The sequence below is a fragment of the Buteo buteo genome, chromosome 1, assembly GCF_964188355.1.
Source record: "Buteo buteo chromosome 1, bButBut1.hap1.1, whole genome shotgun sequence".
Taxonomy (NCBI): Eukaryota; Metazoa; Chordata; class Aves; order Accipitriformes; family Accipitridae; genus Buteo; species Buteo buteo.
Genome location: NC_134171.1, coordinates 84,491,769 through 84,510,146, shown reverse-complemented (window position 1 = coordinate 84,510,146; position 18,378 = coordinate 84,491,769). Strand labels below are relative to the sequence as shown.

The 18,378-nt window shown below is 42.7% G+C and overlaps 1 protein-coding gene across 4 annotated transcripts in view; it reads left to right on the top strand.

Annotated features, from left to right (window-relative positions):
* ADAMTS3 (ADAM metallopeptidase with thrombospondin type 1 motif 3) overlaps positions 1 to 17,526 on the top strand; it is a 135,381-nt gene extending 117,855 nt beyond the window's left edge. For all 4 annotated transcript variants that reach the window (XM_075039321.1, XM_075039329.1, XM_075039312.1 and 1 more), the window contains 8 exons: positions 264 to 387; positions 4,160 to 4,240; positions 5,865 to 6,028; positions 6,620 to 6,785; positions 7,538 to 7,670; positions 7,940 to 8,147; positions 8,895 to 9,012; positions 14,698 to 17,526. In XM_075039321.1, coding sequence (XP_074895422.1) covers positions 264 to 387; positions 4,160 to 4,240; positions 5,865 to 6,028; positions 6,620 to 6,785; positions 7,538 to 7,670; positions 7,940 to 8,147; positions 8,895 to 9,012; positions 14,698 to 15,278 — 1,575 coding nt within the window. In that variant the 3' untranslated portion in view covers positions 15,279 to 17,526. The remainder of the gene's footprint in view (positions 1 to 263; positions 388 to 4,159; positions 4,241 to 5,864; positions 6,029 to 6,619; positions 6,786 to 7,537; positions 7,671 to 7,939; positions 8,148 to 8,894; positions 9,013 to 14,697) is intronic.
* The last annotated feature ends 852 nt before the right edge of the window (positions 17,527 to 18,378 follow it).

Here is an 18,378-nt window from a genome sequence, read left to right as displayed (position 1 = left end):
AGAATTGTGTCTGTTTTTCTGTCTTCCCCATCTTTCTTAGTCTTGAAGTACAGTGAATATAAAGCAAGAATCACTTCCTATTTTTCACATGAAAACCATCATCCAGCACCTGATTTGCAAGTAATTTGCATTTAAATAAAATAGATTAGTGTTGTGTGGTAATTTCCTCTATGCATTAATTTTGCAGTGGCTTCCCACCGTAACTAAAACCGACGACCAATGACAAAGCCTTCTCTTTTTTTTTTTTGCTCTTCCTTCTGCAGAAAGTGGGTTGTGACAAGGAAATTGGCTCCAATAAGGTTGAAGATAAGTGTGGCGTCTGCGGCGGGGATAACTCTCATTGCCGAACTGTGAAGGGAACCTTTACCCGCACTCCCAAAAAGCTTGGTAGGAATCGCATTGTCATGCATCCGGATATAGTTTCTGTCGTCTCTGGTGTTTCTGTCGTGCTTCCCGCTTTTGCAGACCGGTCAGAAATGCAACCTATTTTAAGGTGGCAAAACACACGTTGTAAGCTGATAAGCAAAAATAGTTTAGTCCCTGATAAAGGAAGGACATCTTTAAAACAGTGTACTATTTCCAGCCTTTGAAGGACGTGTTAGAAACAAGCTCAGTCAGTCAAGTGTATCGAGAAGCACTCACCATGCAGAGCATGTTTAGTTCTTCTTTGTAAACGTTGAAGCCCAGCCAGACGGTGTTTGTGATAAGCGTGGATACACCGAGTTTTGCTAAACAAAACCGAACTGTTCTTCTCACAGTGAAATGCAGAAGAAATCAAGGTAGTTTTCTGACACTAAGCGTAGCATGCCTCTGTCTGTAGGAGGACTCAAGGAAACATTTTTTTCTCACGTTAAAGATTAAGCCTTTCACAAGTTTTTCCTCTCAAACTTAAACCCAAGAGTTTTAAATGGAAGTCTGAATTTCTGTGCATGCGAAATGAGCATATGGATCCTGATGTCAGATTGGTTTTTTATGATGCTTTCTCAAAAATTACAGCCCTTTAGTCGAATAAACAAATTAAAAATAAATTCAGCTGAATTCTGAACCAAATATGAAAATGCTTTGGCAGGAATCCTTATTTCTCCTACCCTTTAAGTTGTGTGACTGAGATCCAGTGGAACATATGATAGCATTCTGTTAGCTCAGAACTAAGAATGACCTGGTTACAATTCTCAGACTGCGCTCTGGGGTATTTTGCAATACATTTCATATCAATAATAGTTCAAGATCTCCTTGGACTTCTTCAGACGTTTCTGTTTCGTCAGTTACTTGTTAAGCCAGGGCAGTATTATCTGGTACATTTTGCTGTGACTATTTTGTATTTTAAGGCTTTCCTGTATTGCTTGTTTTGTTCTTTCTGTCTGGGGAACCTCCTCAGGGAGGTGTATCTCCTGTATGACTGGGAGCAGTTATTTGAGGAATATCTGTCTGATAGAACTAGGTGTTTTGAGACAGAGCACAGAAAGGCTAAGGGACAGATAATGTGAATGCTGCATTAACAGTTTAGAGGCTGGTAATTGCTGCCGTGAAGCAAGCTTTATTGCAGCGTTAATATTTAAATTTGGACAGTGAGCAGACAGATAAACTTAGACAAAGATAAGTTAATGTGTGACTGGAAATAAAATACATAAAATATTCTGCTGAAAATACTTAATTATTACAAAGCAGTTGGAAAAGTTTACTGATTGTAATTCTCAAATTACAGTAGAGAGCCTTTCTGAAAGGCATGGTTCCCTGGAGGCTGATGGATTGGACATGGAATAACGCAAGAATCATTCTGACTTTGGGAGTGATGGACTTAAGACTATAACTTGAGCCTCATATATAAGCCTGTGTGTTTCTGGAGCTGGCAGCTACTGTGCTTTTCTTAAAAAAAAAAAAAAAAGTAATCAGCAGAAATAAGTGCTCAGCCTTCTAAGAGCATTTCAGATTTTTCCGCTAAGAAAATGATTGGAATTTGGGGGGCAGAGAGGATATTCACGTCACAACTTTGGATCCAGTCCAATAAGAGCTTTCTCTAATGAGTCTGGTTTCTGTTGTCTATACCAATGGTTTGCAGCTCCTAGCTCACAGTCCGTGGACTGCCTAAGCCTGTGGTTTGGCTTACTCCTTGGGAGATGAACAGGGCAAACGAGAGGCCAGCAGAGGCCAAAGTATGCCCCTGACCCCGCCACGTTCTGGCTCAGCATTTCTGCCTGCGGGCCACCGAGGACCTCTGCATTGTCAGACAGGCTGACAGCGCACGACTGAATGTTTGCACAGTATTTTCGGTGTCTGGAAACTACGACAATGCAAAGTGATAGGCAGTGCTAGGAGATAGTTCAGGGAAGACTGCTGTTAATCAGCCACTTACTTGCAAATGTTTATTAAAGTGATAAAGTGTTTATGAAATGTTCCTTGTTTTACCCTAACTTTGGCAATCCAGTCATTAAAAAGACTAATTGACCTCTTCCAACAGGAAAACATTTAAGCAAGAGGTGCCAAAAAGAATTCAAGTTTCTGGAAAATGAAATCTGCAAGTATCCAACTTAAATCACCTACCTGAATTTTCACTGGTTTGACTTTCATTGACTATTAACATTTGCTAGATGTGTCTAATTCTGCCTGAAATGCATTTGAACGCATAACGTAATTTTACACTTTTAAAGACCATCTGGCCGACAAATGTAGTCAATGAAAGAACAAGACTTGGCTCCCGTAGCACTAATTACAGACGTTCTATTTAAGGGAAGACAAGAGGAGCGTTTACACTGCCCAAAGGAGCTCGCAATATTTCCCTTTCTGAAACAAAGGAGTCTAAAAATACGCTGGGTAAGTTTCAGGTGCTTGTAGAAAGAGAGGCATCCATGGCAACTCGAGAGTTCTTGCTGCAGTTCTCACCTCCATTCAGACAGTGATAGATAATGCCAAATCAGGCAAAAGCTTTCCGTTTCCTATGCTCAGAAGGCAATCAATGAAAAGATTGGCAAATGCTGTTTGCGCAGTCGCTCGTCAGCCGAGACCGTGATGCTACATATTCCTAGCTCTTCTCTTTCTTCGCTTAGATTTTCTGAGGAGCTGCAGTATGTCAGGTGCATGACAAACTACCGATGCATTCGTTAGTCCCAGAATCCCCAGGATGAAACAGAATTACTTAAATGCTACGTCTTGTGCTTGCAATGCACAAATAACAAAACTCTTGTCACATCTACACCGCTTCTATAGCGGGGCTAGATTACTCAGGAGGGTTGCATAGCAGAGTACAAAACAGAGAGAAACTTACTCAGCTCTTATAAAAGGGATCTACAGAGATTTGCTGTAATTAAATCTGCAGTTGTTAAAGAGAAAATAATAGAAATATGAAAATACCGTGCACTCAGAGTGCTTATGATGCTCTTGATTAAAACTTGATATAGAAGCATCTGTTGACAGGTCCCTAGGAGGGATGTTAGCCTTCCTAATGACAACACTTACTTAATGTTGCAGTAATTACCTGTGGTTTGGACTGATAAATAATTGAAAATTAAAATAAGAATTGCTTTCTTTGGGAACAGCTTTTTTACTTTTAGCTGTAGAGAGTTGAATTCAGCCCCGTCACTTCAGCAGTAGCAATTTAATTGATGCGTTTTACATTCCCAGTTGTAAATAGTTTGGATTAACTTCCATACAGACAAGCCTTTTCCGACGTGTAGCGACAACACACTGTACTACACCCACCTTTCTCCGGTCTTTGATGTCTCAGAAGTAAGCAGACACACTTAAGACATTAACATCTAACATGGCAGTAAGTAAACTCAAATCTAACAGCCGGGCTGATGAGCGATTTGGAAAAAATAATCGGGAAGACTTGTGGTTTTCCCCCTCGTACGCTGAGGAACATAGGAAACATATTTTTGCCTGAAGTGTTGATTGATACGGCCTGTCGCAGTGTAGCTAGTCAAGTGACAAATAGATTTGTAACTGGTTTCTCTTCTCTCCCTGACAGAGAAAAAACACAAGGAGGTCTTGTCAAATACGTTACAAAACTATTTGCTCAGTTTCTTTCTGACACTGCTTCTCAGTTGATGATGGATGCCCTCTTCTGCAAGTAGAAGCTGGGTCATGTAGTGCGCTCCTAACCATGGCTATTACTTTTTCTTTCCATCTCTGCTTTCTCCATTGACTACTACACATGCCAAAGGGTACCTTAAGATGTTTGATATCCCTCCTGGTGCTCGACATGTGTTTATCCAAGAAGACGAGGCTTCTCCTCACTTTCTTGGTAAGTGTTTCTCCTCAGGTTTGGCTTTGAGGCATGATGCGAAGCATGGGGCAGTCATGCAGAAGAACCTGAGAAATGAGATAACCAAATTAAAGCGTTTGGGGTAAATATGTGCCTTCAAAATTGCACATTAAGGAGTGACTCTTACAGCATAAGCTCAGCAAACAGACATTTACTTCTCGTTTGAATTCTGCAAAATATTAAACTGATCCCAATTTGCATGTTTACTAACAAAAGATTGTCATCACTCATATTTAAATGGGCACTGCCAGGGTAAAAACGATGTATTCTATTATGTAAATCAAATTCAGTATCTTTAATTATTCTTATTAGCTGCAGATTGTAAGCAACAACTATTTTAATGGAAAGAAGATTGGGGAACTTGTGATATATTTGTAGTCCATTTCATTTCTGGTTTTTCTCACATAGGAGAGTTCATACTGTTATCAATCAATTCGTATCTTACTGTTTACCATTTTCTAACACTTAAGGGATTTTTAGCTCACAGGAGAGGGGTGAGATCTTCCATGGATTTTAACGGTCTTTTAATCAGTTCCTCATGTGCTAGGGCAGCGTCTGAGTTGTAAACCCTTCAGGCAGAGTTGGATTAGTTACTAAGAAGAAGTAGGAATAGAAAAGAAAAAAAAGAAGAAATTGTTTCAACTGTGATAATGTCAAAGGGGAAAACTTAGCTTTTGAGGTCCAAAAGCTTCATTTTGGACCAAGCGTAGCCTGGTAGTAACTTTCAGAGAAGCATAGCTTCGCTTTGGCAGCAAGTGGCTCCGTGAAGCTACCCACTAGGTACTGCAGAGCTCCTGCATATGGATTACTGTAATCATAGGAACCTGTAAGATTTCTGCATAGGTTTTGGGTTTTATTTATCATGTTTTATGCTGCATTGGAAAAAGTTGTACAAAAGAAAAAGTGAGAATCCATCTTTCAGATTTCTAACGTATTGGCTTCTAATTGGAGCATAGTAATAATAATAATAATAATAATAACAACCCCCGCACTACATGAATTCTAAGGTGTGGTGCAGGAACCCCAAACCAAGTAGTTTCCCAGGGGTTCAAATGCCTCAGCTCTTTGCTTACTGGTATTAGCATCTGGTACATACGTATGTATGCAAAAGTAACTGAAATGTGATGAAAAAGTTGTCATTTGCAGAATCTGAGGTAAAGAAGAAACGCACTTCAAGTCTGCTGAGGTGTCTGTTGCACTGCTAGGCGTTCCCAGTAATACTGATTTTGGTCTTGTGCAAATAAGGAAGACGTGCAATTCTGAAGATTTGACCCGAGTTCCTTGCTGCTACCCATGCTTCTTGGGAGCTAGGGCTAGTGTGGAAAATGTGCGCATTACGTAGGAAGAAGTGCTTCTCTCTAGTTCTCTAATTCACATGGATGAGGAGGTACAAAATTGAAGCAAATACGCGAATGCATCTATCATCAAACTGGAATTCGGAGGCTGCGTGAGATGGCCTTGGGGGGCCTTTCTCTCGGTGTGTTGGGTTTTTTTTGCAAAAGGCCTGCCTTCTGTAGTATCTCCCATCGAGTTCCCCATAAGCTACTGTGGTTGCCAATGATATGACAGGAGGCACGACTGGCACTCTTTTCACTCCTTTCAGCAATTAAGAACCAGGCTACAGGACACTATATTCTGAACGGGAAGGGGGAGGAGGCCAGATCCCGATCTTTCATCGACCTGGGCGTGGAGTGGGAGTACAACATAGAAGACGACATAGAAACACTCCACACGGACGGGCCCTTGCACGATGCAGTGGTTGTGCTGGTAGGTTACGTGCCCAGCAGCGGGAATATGGTGGGTTGGTCTTTTATAAAAAGCGCATGGCCAGCGTGGAGCCTGCGCCGAGATAAAACAGGGCTGTGTAAGGGCTCTCTGAAAGACACATGCTGATGAGGCGGCTGATAGCCCGAAGCCCTTTTCTCATTAAGCTGTTACCCTCTCCACCTGGTCACGCAGCGGTAATATGTCAGTCAAAAGCCAAATATTGCATTGTCGGACATCAGTGGGACGCTTCCAGCGTGCCAGAAAGGGGCATGGCATGTCAAACCATGTCTGAGGCCAGCCCTACTCTTTAGCCAAGTCAATGATGTGCCCACACCTTCCTTTCATCCAAGATGATGGTGTCCTACTTGGCCAGCTAGAGCCTAGAAACATACCTCATTTTAAATGGCTCTCTGTTGATCGTACTATTGTTAGTTCTAACTGTAAAGACAAAAAACAATTTATTTTTTTCCCAGTGAGTTAACTAGCAGTTTCCATGTTTCCCCTAAAAGCCAGGCCTTGCTTTCTTTACTTTGCAAAGTAATAAATAATAGCTCTGGTTTTGTACCACTGTTTACATTTTATTATTAATAGATCATTCCTCGGGAGAATGACACAAGGTCTAGCCTGACTTACAAATACATCATTCACGAGGATTCAGTACCGACGATCAACAGCAACAACGTCCTACAGGAAGAAATAGATACTTTTGAGTGGGCGTTAAAGAGTTGGTCGCAGTGCTCCAAACCCTGTGGTGGAGGTAAACAGATGCTGTAGCACTTTCTAGTAATGAATGACACATTACTGAAAGTGGAAAAGTAAAAGGTGGGGGACGTGAAGGCTTTAGAAATCTTGGCCTTCCTTTTTTTAAAAGCAGTTTGTTATTTTGGGTACCCAAGCCTAAAATATCTTAAGTGCCTGATTATTCAAAAGTGTCACACTGGCAGCCTAGAAAGAAAAAGTTCTTTTTAGGTGTTTAAATTTACTACCCAGAGCCACTTTGGAAGTACAGTCTCGGACATTTATGCTACTGAGTGTTCACTGTACTTGTGGTACTTACATTACTCTTATGCAAAGATTGGGGAATGCAAATGTCCAAATAACTTCAACTCTTACATATAGCAGTTGAGCAGGTAATGTGTTCTGGTAGCAAAAACACTAAAATAAGACTTGGGTTCATTCCCAGGTTAGCCGGTGACCTGCTGCTTGATCTTAAGGAGGTAATTTCTCCCCTCTCTATGCCATGGTTTGTCTGTAATGCAGAGGTTAGACTAAGCGGTCGTAACTGTCCCTTCTGGCCTGAAAAACCTATCACAGTGTCATCTTATAAATAGCATCCACGGGGCGCTGTGCAGCAGTCTTGTGCCTGACAACTGAACAAACTGGGAGCATGTTTAAATACTTCATAAATATCTGTCATGTAAAACCACTTAATAGGTCATAAAACTTAGGTTTAAACCAAAAATTCTAACAAGGGCCTGTTTTGCCTGATTTTTCTGAAATATTTTCCAGGGTTCCAGTACACCAAATACGGGTGCCGCAGGAAAAGTGATAACAAAATGGTTCATCGCAGCTTCTGTGAAGCCAGCAAAAAGCCAAAGCCCATTCGTAGAATGTGCAATCTTCAAGAATGCACACAGCCTCTGTAAGTATGTCTCACATAAACATGTAAATGATTGCTCCTTGTGGTAGGTGTGGAAGTTGATCCAAGCCAAATTTGCTAGTATGCTGACAGCTTTCTAGACTGGAGTTCTGTGTTGCAGATGGGGTTTTTCCACCTATATAAGAATGCTTACTGATCTTGCTGAGTGGTTTCATCACAAAAATATTGTATACTGAGGGCTGCCTGACCTGGCAGTAGTTTGGATAATAGGTAAAAGTTGTGATGGTATCTTACTCCTTTTTGCTTCCCAGCTGGGCAGCAGATGAGTGGGAATACTGCACCAAAACCTGTGGGAATTCAGGCTACCAGATCCGTACTGTGCGTTGCATTCAACCCCTTCACGACGGCGCAAACCGCTCCGTCCATTTCAAGTACTGTAGCGGAGATCGCCCCGAGAGCCGCCGGCCGTGCAACCGAGTCCCGTGCCCCGCGCAGTGGAAAGCTGGACCCTGGTCTGAGGTAGGCAGGCGGCGGTCGTGAGTCAGTAACGTGCCTTTGCTAACATCTCCCAAGTACCTCCAAAATCGGAGCTGTGCCTGGGCTCGAAGCTCTGGACTGCACCGGACAGTTTTCCAAAACCTGAAAGTCTGCAGCAGGTAACGCCTTCCAGCTTCACAGGCTTCTGTAGCTCTGGAGACTTCTCCAGAAACCAGCAAGGAAAATATTCACGATATCACTTACACGATCCTGCAAAACAAATGTTGACATTTTGCTTGGTTTTCTCCAAGTTTCCAACTTCTCACTTCCCCGCTTTTGAGGGTAGCGTAACATTTTTTACCAGCTCGGACTGTTTTGGAATCACAGAGTTTCTGCAAGTGTTGATATTGTTATAATGACTTGGGAACAGACAGCTGAACCCTACAGCTAACTCGGTGAACACTTGAGTTTTCTCTGCCCTCTGTATTCTCTTTATGTTACACTGTCAAGATTAGGTATCGGGCTACAGGAAGAATAAGTAGCAAAATTCATAATACACCCTAATAATAAATTTAACATTACAGAAAGCAAGAACCAAGGAAAAAAACTATCATCCTCCTCTGCATATTTCTCCATAACGTCAGCCGTCACTAAAGTCTACTTTCAAAACAAATTGCTGGAATGTATAGCTTGACCTGAAAGCCAACCTTGGGCTATTTTAGACACCTTAATTTTTGCACATTGCTGTGAAAGCTGAATGTCCTGAATCGTCTTGTGTCTGTTTCGTAGTGTTCTGTGACCTGCGGGGAGGGAACCGAGACCCGGCAGATCCTGTGCCGTGCTGGTGACCAGTGCGATGGAGAAAAGCCAGAATCAGTGAGGGTTTGTAAACTCGCCCCCTGCAATGGTAAGAGAACGTCGTAAAATGACTGCAGTAGGTGAGGGTAACCTCCTGTCTCGGTGCAGCCTGTCTAGATAGCACAGTGCTGGGTAGAGGTGTTAGACACAGATTTCATCCTTGAGTGAGCTCCAGTGAAAAATTAAGAGACCTGTAGTTGGTCGAAGTAAAAGCTAAGCTTTCTGTGAACTTTCTGTGTTAATGTGTACAGGTTTCTAAGACGAGGCAGAGCCTATGCTTATGAACAGGTAGTGTGCACACCAAACTTGTACTGTACTGTATTTTAAAGATATTACACTGTCAGGTGAAAACCACACAGCACCATTCATCTCTTGCATGCTAGAAAATGTACCCCTTCCTTGGCGATTCTCCCGATTTTTTTCCAGCTAAAAGCACCCTGTTGTTTAGTCCAGCACATTACTGATATCGTAGCTCCAGGTAATCGGTGCTTCTCGCACGCCAGGGTCTCTCTTGTAACCATGCTGAAATAGGGGGTTTAAACGTGTTAGCCTGAGTTGCATTTGCAAAAATTTGTGCTAGAGGTGAAGGTCAATCCAAAGTAAACCCTGTTCAGCCTCTAAATCCCAGGATAAGTTTTGCAAGCCTGCCAATTGAGGAAATGAAAAAAAATACATAAAAATGGAACCACATTGCATTAATAAGGTTCCTAGGAATCTCATTACATTGTTCTCATAGGATTTTTTGAAGAGATTTTTAAGCATTTTATGACAACAAGGCCTTTCTTCCTTTGGGTCCATGACTCTCTAAGATTTGGGGGTTATTTGTTTTTTAAATCCCTCATGGTAGTCCTAACACTCTGATCACTAGCTGGTAGAAACAATAGAGTAAGAGTTCTTAGAAGGCACAGTGTGTTTTCGCACAGAGTGAATCTAACTGCTTCCCACAAGTCTGGTAAAGGTGTCTGCTTTTGCTCTTGTCTTCTGGCAGAGAAAGAAGTCAGAGCAGAAAACAATTGTGGGAGCAGTGGAGAGTTATAAAACCTTGTATCCACTAGGTGGGAGCAAATCTCAATCTGTGAGACTGTAAACAAGTACAAGGTTTAAAATCCCGTTTTTCACTGGTGATAAAAATATTTCTGAAACTGAAAGAAATCAGGGCTAGATCTTTGCAAAACTATTCACATACTTTTGATCTTGCGCTTTAAGCACCCCCGTAAAGAAGCTGTACTTTAAGCATCAGCTGGGATTTTCTCGAATAGCCAATGTTAAATTCCTACCTTTCCAAAGTAAGCAGCGCACTGTCTTTTTTCTCCATGTAAGAGTACTATGTCTCTCTCACCATAAGTAAAGCTCAGAGCCAAGCGCCACTGACCTGTAAGACCTAGGATCCACTTACGTGGCGTATAAGCGATAGGTGGCCTTGTACGGGCCCTTTACAAACGGCGGTTGAATCGCATGGGTTAACACTCACTGTATTTTTAGGGGTTTGGGTGTTTAATATGCGCCCCATCTCGCCCCAGTGAAGGAAGGATTCTATGCTCACGTGTAGGGGGCTGCCTCACAGCGTTCTGAAACACTAGGTACACTGCAAAAAAATGTGAACTAATGGCCACTGATACCCCTGGCCTTGATGCAGCAAACTCAGCAAAGACCTGAGCTTTATGAAACTGCTGTGAGCTACGAGGCGTGGACAGCTACATCCAGCCGAGTCCCTCCCGCCTGTGCCAAAACCGCAGGGTCCCCGTGGGTCGTCAACAACCCGCCTCCTCTCTCTGAGCTCAAACCTCCCTGCTCCGCTCAGGGGTTTGGGCCATAACTTGTACCGAGCAGTAAGTAGCTGGCCGTATTCTTTCAGGCCGAATAGTCTCTCTTTTTCGCCACACTTTTCTGATGCGGTTTCTACCACGTTCTATGTTTTGGGAGAATACAGCTAAAATATCGATAGTGTTCTGTAATATTTATGTAGATAAACTCTTTATGCATGGTCACGCATGGCATTCTTTTACTTATAAATCTGCATAGCCTTGATTACTATCTTGGTTTTCAGGGCTTTAGACTTAGCAAAACGTTAGTCTATATCAGGTGGTTTTGACAAACGATTTACTACCTACCTGCGAGATTGCCGAGTGTTTAGTCTTAACGGAGTTGTCATGAACATTTGCCGCAGATGGTGCGATTTCTTTTGTGCTGTGTGGCATAATAGCATTTCTCTTCCATTTCATGAAAAAACATGTGTCTGCATACAGGAGAAGAGCCACCAGCTCTTCCACCGTATGCCTCAGTGGAGCTGAGTCTCATACTGTGGAAAAATGAGGACACCTCCCATAGATATTTCACTTAAACTTTGCAGGTTTCTGTGATTAGAAGGAAACAGGAGGTAGGATTTTAGCCTGCGGGCCCAGAGCAATAATCTGAGCAGCAGTCATGTTTCTGTGGCTGTGCCAGATTAGAAGAATGGATTTTGTGGTGCTCAGATAAATAGATGATCCACGTAAGAACCTGTATAGAACAGACCCTCAAAAAGTCTTTATACGAGCTGTCCCTGCTTTGCAACACAAGATACAGAATGAAGAAGAAAGCATGTGTTGTTGTAAATTTTAGTCCCTAAATACCAACTTTCAGCGAGATTTCTCAATGGGATGCTGTCAGCAAGCAATGTACTTAGAGTTACAGTGATGCCTTCTGTAAGAGCTGTTTCAATTCTAAAATCTAATGTGAAAATTTTTTAGTTGATTTAAATTGTATTCTAGTAGCTTCATCTTCTAAAGATTCCCTAGGGAGCCGATACGCTTTCTTGTGTCTTCTGCTCTTAGTTACCGTGAAGCAAGTAACAAATTGTGAGAAGGAGAACTTTTACCGTGAACATCAGCGGAAGGATACAAGCACTTACATACTGAATAGGAAATGGTTGACTAGGTTGTGCAGAATTAACCTAAAAAATAAAAAAAAGGGATTATGTGAGTATACAGCTCCAAGATTGTACTTCTGGAACCTACTGAAAGTAGATAAGTACAAACCAAATCTTTGCACTATCGCATGAGTCATGAAATCTAAACCATCACAAACCGGTATCACAAAAATTAACCGTGGGTGAAAAGGACCAAATAAGATGCATTGTCACTACGGAAAGGCAAAAATAATTGTTTGGTACTTTCTGTTTTGGTTTGTCACTTTAGGCGATACTATTTGCTTTGACTTCTATACTGACGTAAATCACAGTACGTTAACAAGATGACTGCCATAATTTTCCAGATCAGGTGCTTTCCTTTACACAGAAGCATACAGATTGTTCTATATATGATGCAAAGATTTGTGTTTCAATATTAGCTTTTCTAGTTTAGATGAATTATAAATATAGCCCTTGAATTTCCCATGCTAATTTCCTGCTGAAAATAGTCTTATAGTGCCTTCATGGAGTACGTATATTTCCACGCAAAGCTGCAGGTTTAATGCTAGGTTTGTCAAGAACCAACAAACATCTATGCAAGGAAACATGTCGGGATGAGGAGCAAAGAAAATTTTTGTGTTACGTGCCACAGTCATATAATTTGCTATTTATAAACAAGGTCCCACAACCCCACTGGTTTACTGAGTTCAGTGGAATTAAGCTGATTTACACTGATGGAGAGGTTGGGCTGCAGTTAATATTTTAAAATAAGAAAATTGGTTGCCTAACATACTGTTGACGGGTGGCGCGGCAGCGTCTGTACACAGGTGAAAAAACACCGCTGTACAGAAAGCTAATTTAATTGCACGGCTTAATAAGTGGTGTTACATGCCATCTGTTGCTCATGAAAATGTTGACTACAGAATTGCTAACTATGAATGGAGGACTAGGCATGGAACAGATCTTCTCAATAGCTGGGGTTCGCTTTTGGCTTTTCACATGATAATTTTGCATACTTCTATCTTAAGTAAAACCCATCAATACCATTTCAACCAGCTGTGTTATCTTAGGAAAATTCTGCTAGTGGAAACTTTTTGCTGGTCTCTCCCTGAAGTGTTTGAATCGTTACAGGATGCACCCAGCTACTCATTTGTCCCCATCGCTGGTTTTATGTCCTGTGAAGTGTTAACGTGTTTGTAGGGTCGTGGTCTGATTCTGGAGCCCTGCCAGGGCCTTAGCGCCCGATTTAGGAGACTGAGGGGAGACACGGATGCCCCGCGTTTCGCAAGAGTCCCAGTCGCTGGGCTGAGTCCTCCGTGGGAGAGCGACAGGTTCGGCTGGAACGCGGCACTGAAAGGCACGGTCTGTCCTGAGGGTCCCCGTAGGTGTCTGTGGGAAGGCGGTTGCCCCTCTCTGCCTTACAGGTCCATTGACTTTAAAATAGTAAGATGTTTTTCGGAATAGTGTTGACCCTGCTGCAAGGCTGGACGAGGTGACCTTCCGAGGTGCCTTCCTGCGTTACTCTCTTGGGTGTTCGTGCTGCCATGGCACGTGATACTCCAAACTACACAGATAATTAACAGTATAAATGAGCGGTAGGATGAGTTAGACACAGGGAGGAGAATAAAAAGCAAGCATTAAATCTCCTCATTTCGAAATCTGCAAACAGTGCAGCTCATTTCAAATGCCCGGAGCCAACCTCCCATCTTCTTCTGTGCCTTGACACAGCTCTGCTCAGACACTAACTGAGAATTTGACTTTTCCTGTGACATGAGAGTGACATCTTAATTTAAACACACATTCCCATACAGAATACCAGACTACGCAGGGAGCTTGTACCTTGATGTAGTCAGTACAACAGACTGCAAGATTAAGAACAGAAATTCTCAACGGTGCCACCTACTCAGGAGAGTTACAAACTCTCCGTGTTTGTCCCAGTCCTGGTAACAGTAAAACTTAGGACTTCACCTTTGAGCTCATGTGACAGTCTGAAGGAGCCTGGCCGAGTACTGATGTGCTCTTAGCTCAATATCTAAGCCTTATTTTTCTTCTGACTTCTTATGTCACTGCTTTCCTCTCTACCAGTTTTGTCCAAGATGACCACTGCATCTCTGTTTGTGGAACAGGCATCCAGCAAATGCTCAAAGAAACAGTGACATTTGGGGGATCTCTAATAGATCTTTGACCTCTTTAAGATCTTTTCCCTGACTGGGAAAGGGAATGCCACACACTTAACTTCAAGGCATGCTATGTCTGAGCTATCTGTTAAAATTTTTCCATCAGTTCTCCAGTTACAGTTAGGTCACTGAAAAACTCCGACTTTATTCAAACAAAACTTTACCCAACTATAACATTTTATTTTGAGACATCATGTAATAGGCATCTTTGAGAGGTATTGCTTGGGATTTAATTTCTTTAAGGGAAGATTTCATTGGTTTTAATGCTGTTGGTAGATAATGTCCTCAGGCTACAAGTGAAGGTGATTTGGGGTGGGTAGAACCACATCTGGCCCAGTATGTGGGAGCTCTAGTAGGTTAGCACTGGGAATTGTTGCTTGTGGCCCTCCGCAAAGACAACATGCCTTCCTACGGCTCTTTGTTTCTGGTGTACGCAGAAGCTGACGTTCTCAAAGTGACCACCGATTTCTTTGCTTCCCAACTAGGGATATTTTTTAGGGTGGCGGTGGGTTCTGTCAGGGGATGAAGCATCTCAGGTTGCCTATTCAGAGTAGTCCATTGTTTATGAAACGTAGGCAAAGCTTTTATCAGTGCCCATCTAAACGCTGTCCTCCGGGCGTTTTGGTGCTCTTCGCTAGGTTTTACAATCAACATTACATCTGTTTTGCAGACGAGCCCTGCATGGGAGACAAATCTATCTTCTGTCAGATGGAAGTGCTTGCACGTTACTGTTCCATCCCGGGCTACAACAAGCTGTGCTGCGAGTCCTGCAGCAAGCGCAGCAGCACCCTCCCACCGCCGTTCCTCACGGAGGCTGCTGAAACCGAAGAGCTAGCGATGTTCGATCGGAGCGACCTGCCGAGGGCTTTGATGATGCCGACCCCGGTGGTGCCCCACTCCGCACAGTTCCCGCCTGGGAGAAGTCCTCTGGGTGGGCTTCCCTTCCCAGGAGAGAACGCGGATGCGCGCGACTCCCCGTCCAACGCCGAGCCCAAAGGTGCTGAATTTCCCCAATGGAGAGGTCCTCAGGCGAGGAAGACCTCGAGGCCGTTTGCTTTGCTACAGCGGTCGCCTGCCAACAGCAGCAGCAGTCTCCGTCCTCGTAACGGCCTCGCGTTGGCCGCAGCCGTTCCAGTGGTGCCAGCTGGCAACACCACCGCGGGTGCTCCTTCTCCATCGAGAACCTCACGGAAGGGCGAGAAGCACGCTGAGAAGAGATGGCCTTCGAGGTCCTCCACTGTGGAAAGATGAACGTGAACGCCTTGCGGAGGACGGCCGTTGAAAGAGGCTTTGTTTGGCGCTTTGGGTTTAATTTCCTTACTTCTGGACACTATGGTGCACGCCGCTTTCCACAAGCGGGACGCTGCAGGTCGTCAACTCATCTTCCTTGTAAATACAAAGAACAAGAAGTGCTGGTTCACTTTCTAGTTGCTCCCGTCCTCCTCCCATGCTGCGTTACCTGGCTACCTTGAACGCACCGGAGGAAAGCACCAAAGAATATTCCTAACGGTGAGCAGAAGTTGCTGAGGGCGTCAGTCGAGCTCTAGTACAGAAAAGTGGCCCTGACCTCAGCACTCACCTCATTATTGTTGGTTTTAAACGCTCGCATGTAGAAAATGCCCCACTACAAGAGGTACCAAACGTTTACAACTATACAAAATACTTTTGCAGTGGAACAACTGAATCCGTAAGACTTGTTTTGCTAATTTATCTATATAAACGGATATTGTACGAGCAAATTTGCAGCTGTTGTGTAAATACTGTATATTGCAGAAAGTCAGTATTATTTTTAAGAGTTTTGTGCTGTCAGACAACTGTTTACCTATGTTGCATTCTGGACAATTGCTAGGTGCCTGCCATTGAGTACTGCCTTATTTACATTCCAAGAGTTGATTTTTAAAGCAGCATTATCATAAAAGGAGGAGTTCCCTTTTCACATGAATGACATCTGCTGACACTAGGAAAGGGCTGTTTTGGAGGATCAACAATGTGATGCTTTCTTTCGAAACAGGGGGGGAAAAAGCGTAACCCTCAAGGTGTGAGTCTACTTAGAGCCACCCGCCCATTAGAAGTCGGTTTAGAAACTTTAGTGTAATTCCAGTCACAGGTTGGAGAAATGATTTTACGTGCCTGTGGAGTGAACACCGACACCCGCGCCCTGCGCTGAGCAGGCGTTGCGTCAGCTCAGGAGTAGCAGTGCCGGCCCTTAAGTCTCCTTTTGCCGAAGAGGTCAGACCAGTGTAGGAAACCGTGTATATACTGTAAGTACTGTAATGTTCACGAGTCAAAAATGAGTTCTGTTTTCCAGATGATCTGTTTGTTGTTCCTGAAGCTGAAAAAGCATCACAGAGGTAGAATAAGCGCTAACAAGAAGTAGCTGTGGCAAGACTTAAAATAGTTTTTTTTTTTTTGTTCCTACTGGAAGCATTGATTTAAAGGTGAGAGAGGTATTTATTTTTCAGCGTGGTTCACCTCAAAATCTCCACAACCACAATGCATCTGACTGCAATAATGTACTAGTAATTTATGTCAATAACCATCTTGTTCACAGTCCACCCAATCGCACTCTCTCCTGTGTGTTGCTGTAAAGTACTTGTATATAGGATTGAGAACTAAAGATATTTATTAAAAGTTGATTTCTTGATAGTATTTTATGTACTAAATATTTACAGTAAGGGCAGTTGACTATTCTTTTTGCCAAGATAAAATAGAGAGATGTAATTAGATACCTGTACATGCTATGTCATATGGATAGAACAGAAATTTAAGCTAACTAAACTACTGTAGAGAAATCGTTGATCTTATTCTTTAAAAAAAAAAATAAGTCTTATGACAGTTTTTTTTATTACAGGCATCTTTAATTTCTAAATAGGTTATTAAAGTTTCACGTGCAATTTTTGCTTCCCTGTAAAAAGTCCTCGTGATCGACCCATTTAACAGAACAGTGAATATGTACCTCTGAAATGCTACAAAGTAGGTTAGGACCCCGGAGATGAAATTTTAGAAATATGTGTAGTGATTATGCGGAATCACTAGGAAGAAATCAGGATGAAAATTGTTGTCAGAAGACTTTTAAAGTAAATGAGAATGGGGGTAGGTTAATCCTGTTCGGGGAAGTGTAGGGTCACACTATGCAAGACGCATCTTACATCGTGATGCGTGTAATCTAACCCGCTGAAGTATTGACTCGACACCTCTAAAGAATTGCTGCTACCTTTCTGCAAGGCTTTTGAAGGTCCAAGAAACTAGTATTAAACAGATTGTACAGACAATCCCTGAGCCTCAAACAGACAAATAGGGTGTGTTTGTTCCTCTAAAATTCCCCAAAAGTCAAATTCTCTTTTCTGTCTTTATCTTTTACATATATACAATGTGGGTGTAGATAATCCTTGTATCTTTTTGATTTCTTTTCTACCAAGCTAATTTCTCTTTCTATAAAGTGTACACTACTGATACTGTTTGTTGTATTGGGGAGCACGTAACAATAAAATCTTTAACATAACAAGTCTTTCTCTGGTTTGATTCATGTGGGAGGGTCTGGTTTTTTTCATTTTTAAGTTTTGTCTTTTGCAAAATGACGGGCCATGTGCTTTAGGCATGACCTTTACCGTCTTGAAAAAAAGTGCATTTGAATTAAATATTTAATTTGATTTTTAAAAACAGACGTCCTGCTCTTACCATTGAAGAGTGCGGGTTGCAGAGAAATTGGGGGAGAGGAAGGAGTGCGTTTCCAGCGATCCAAAGAGTTCCTGGTACACGCGTGGGCGTCCAGATAGCAGCTCCAACCCTTTTGACAAGAACGCGTAACTTGTGGGGCTTTGCTTTTTGAGGAGGGGTATCTGAGGCATTCTGTGCCAGTCAAACAGGAGGCAGCTGCTCTCCTCTCCTTTACCGAGAAACGTTTTCTGAGCTGATGAGAGGATTTCAGGTCACTGCCGGAGGTGGGTCATTCTGGTACTGCTCCAAAACGGCGACAACAATTTTTTTCTGCAGTTCCGGTTGCCAGTTTTCAAGTAGAGTGGACCCGGACCGAAACTTCTAAAGAAAAGCTTATCTGGTAAGAAAACAGGGAGGTCTTCATCTCAGAGGTGGAGTCTAGAGAAACTTTGGGTTTCTAACTGAGTCTGGAGAAACTTTTTGGGTGTTTAGCTGAGTCTGGAGAAACTTTGGGTTTCTAGCTGAGTCTGGAGAAACTTTGGGTTTTTAACCCAGCAGAGGAGAGGCTGAGAGGGAGCTCTAACTGCTGCGTGTATGCACATAGCAAATATGAACAAGGCAGGAAAACAGATGCCAATGTTGATGATCCAGCAAGTATATACGCAGCAAGGAGCGACCTATGTCGTGCGTGTAC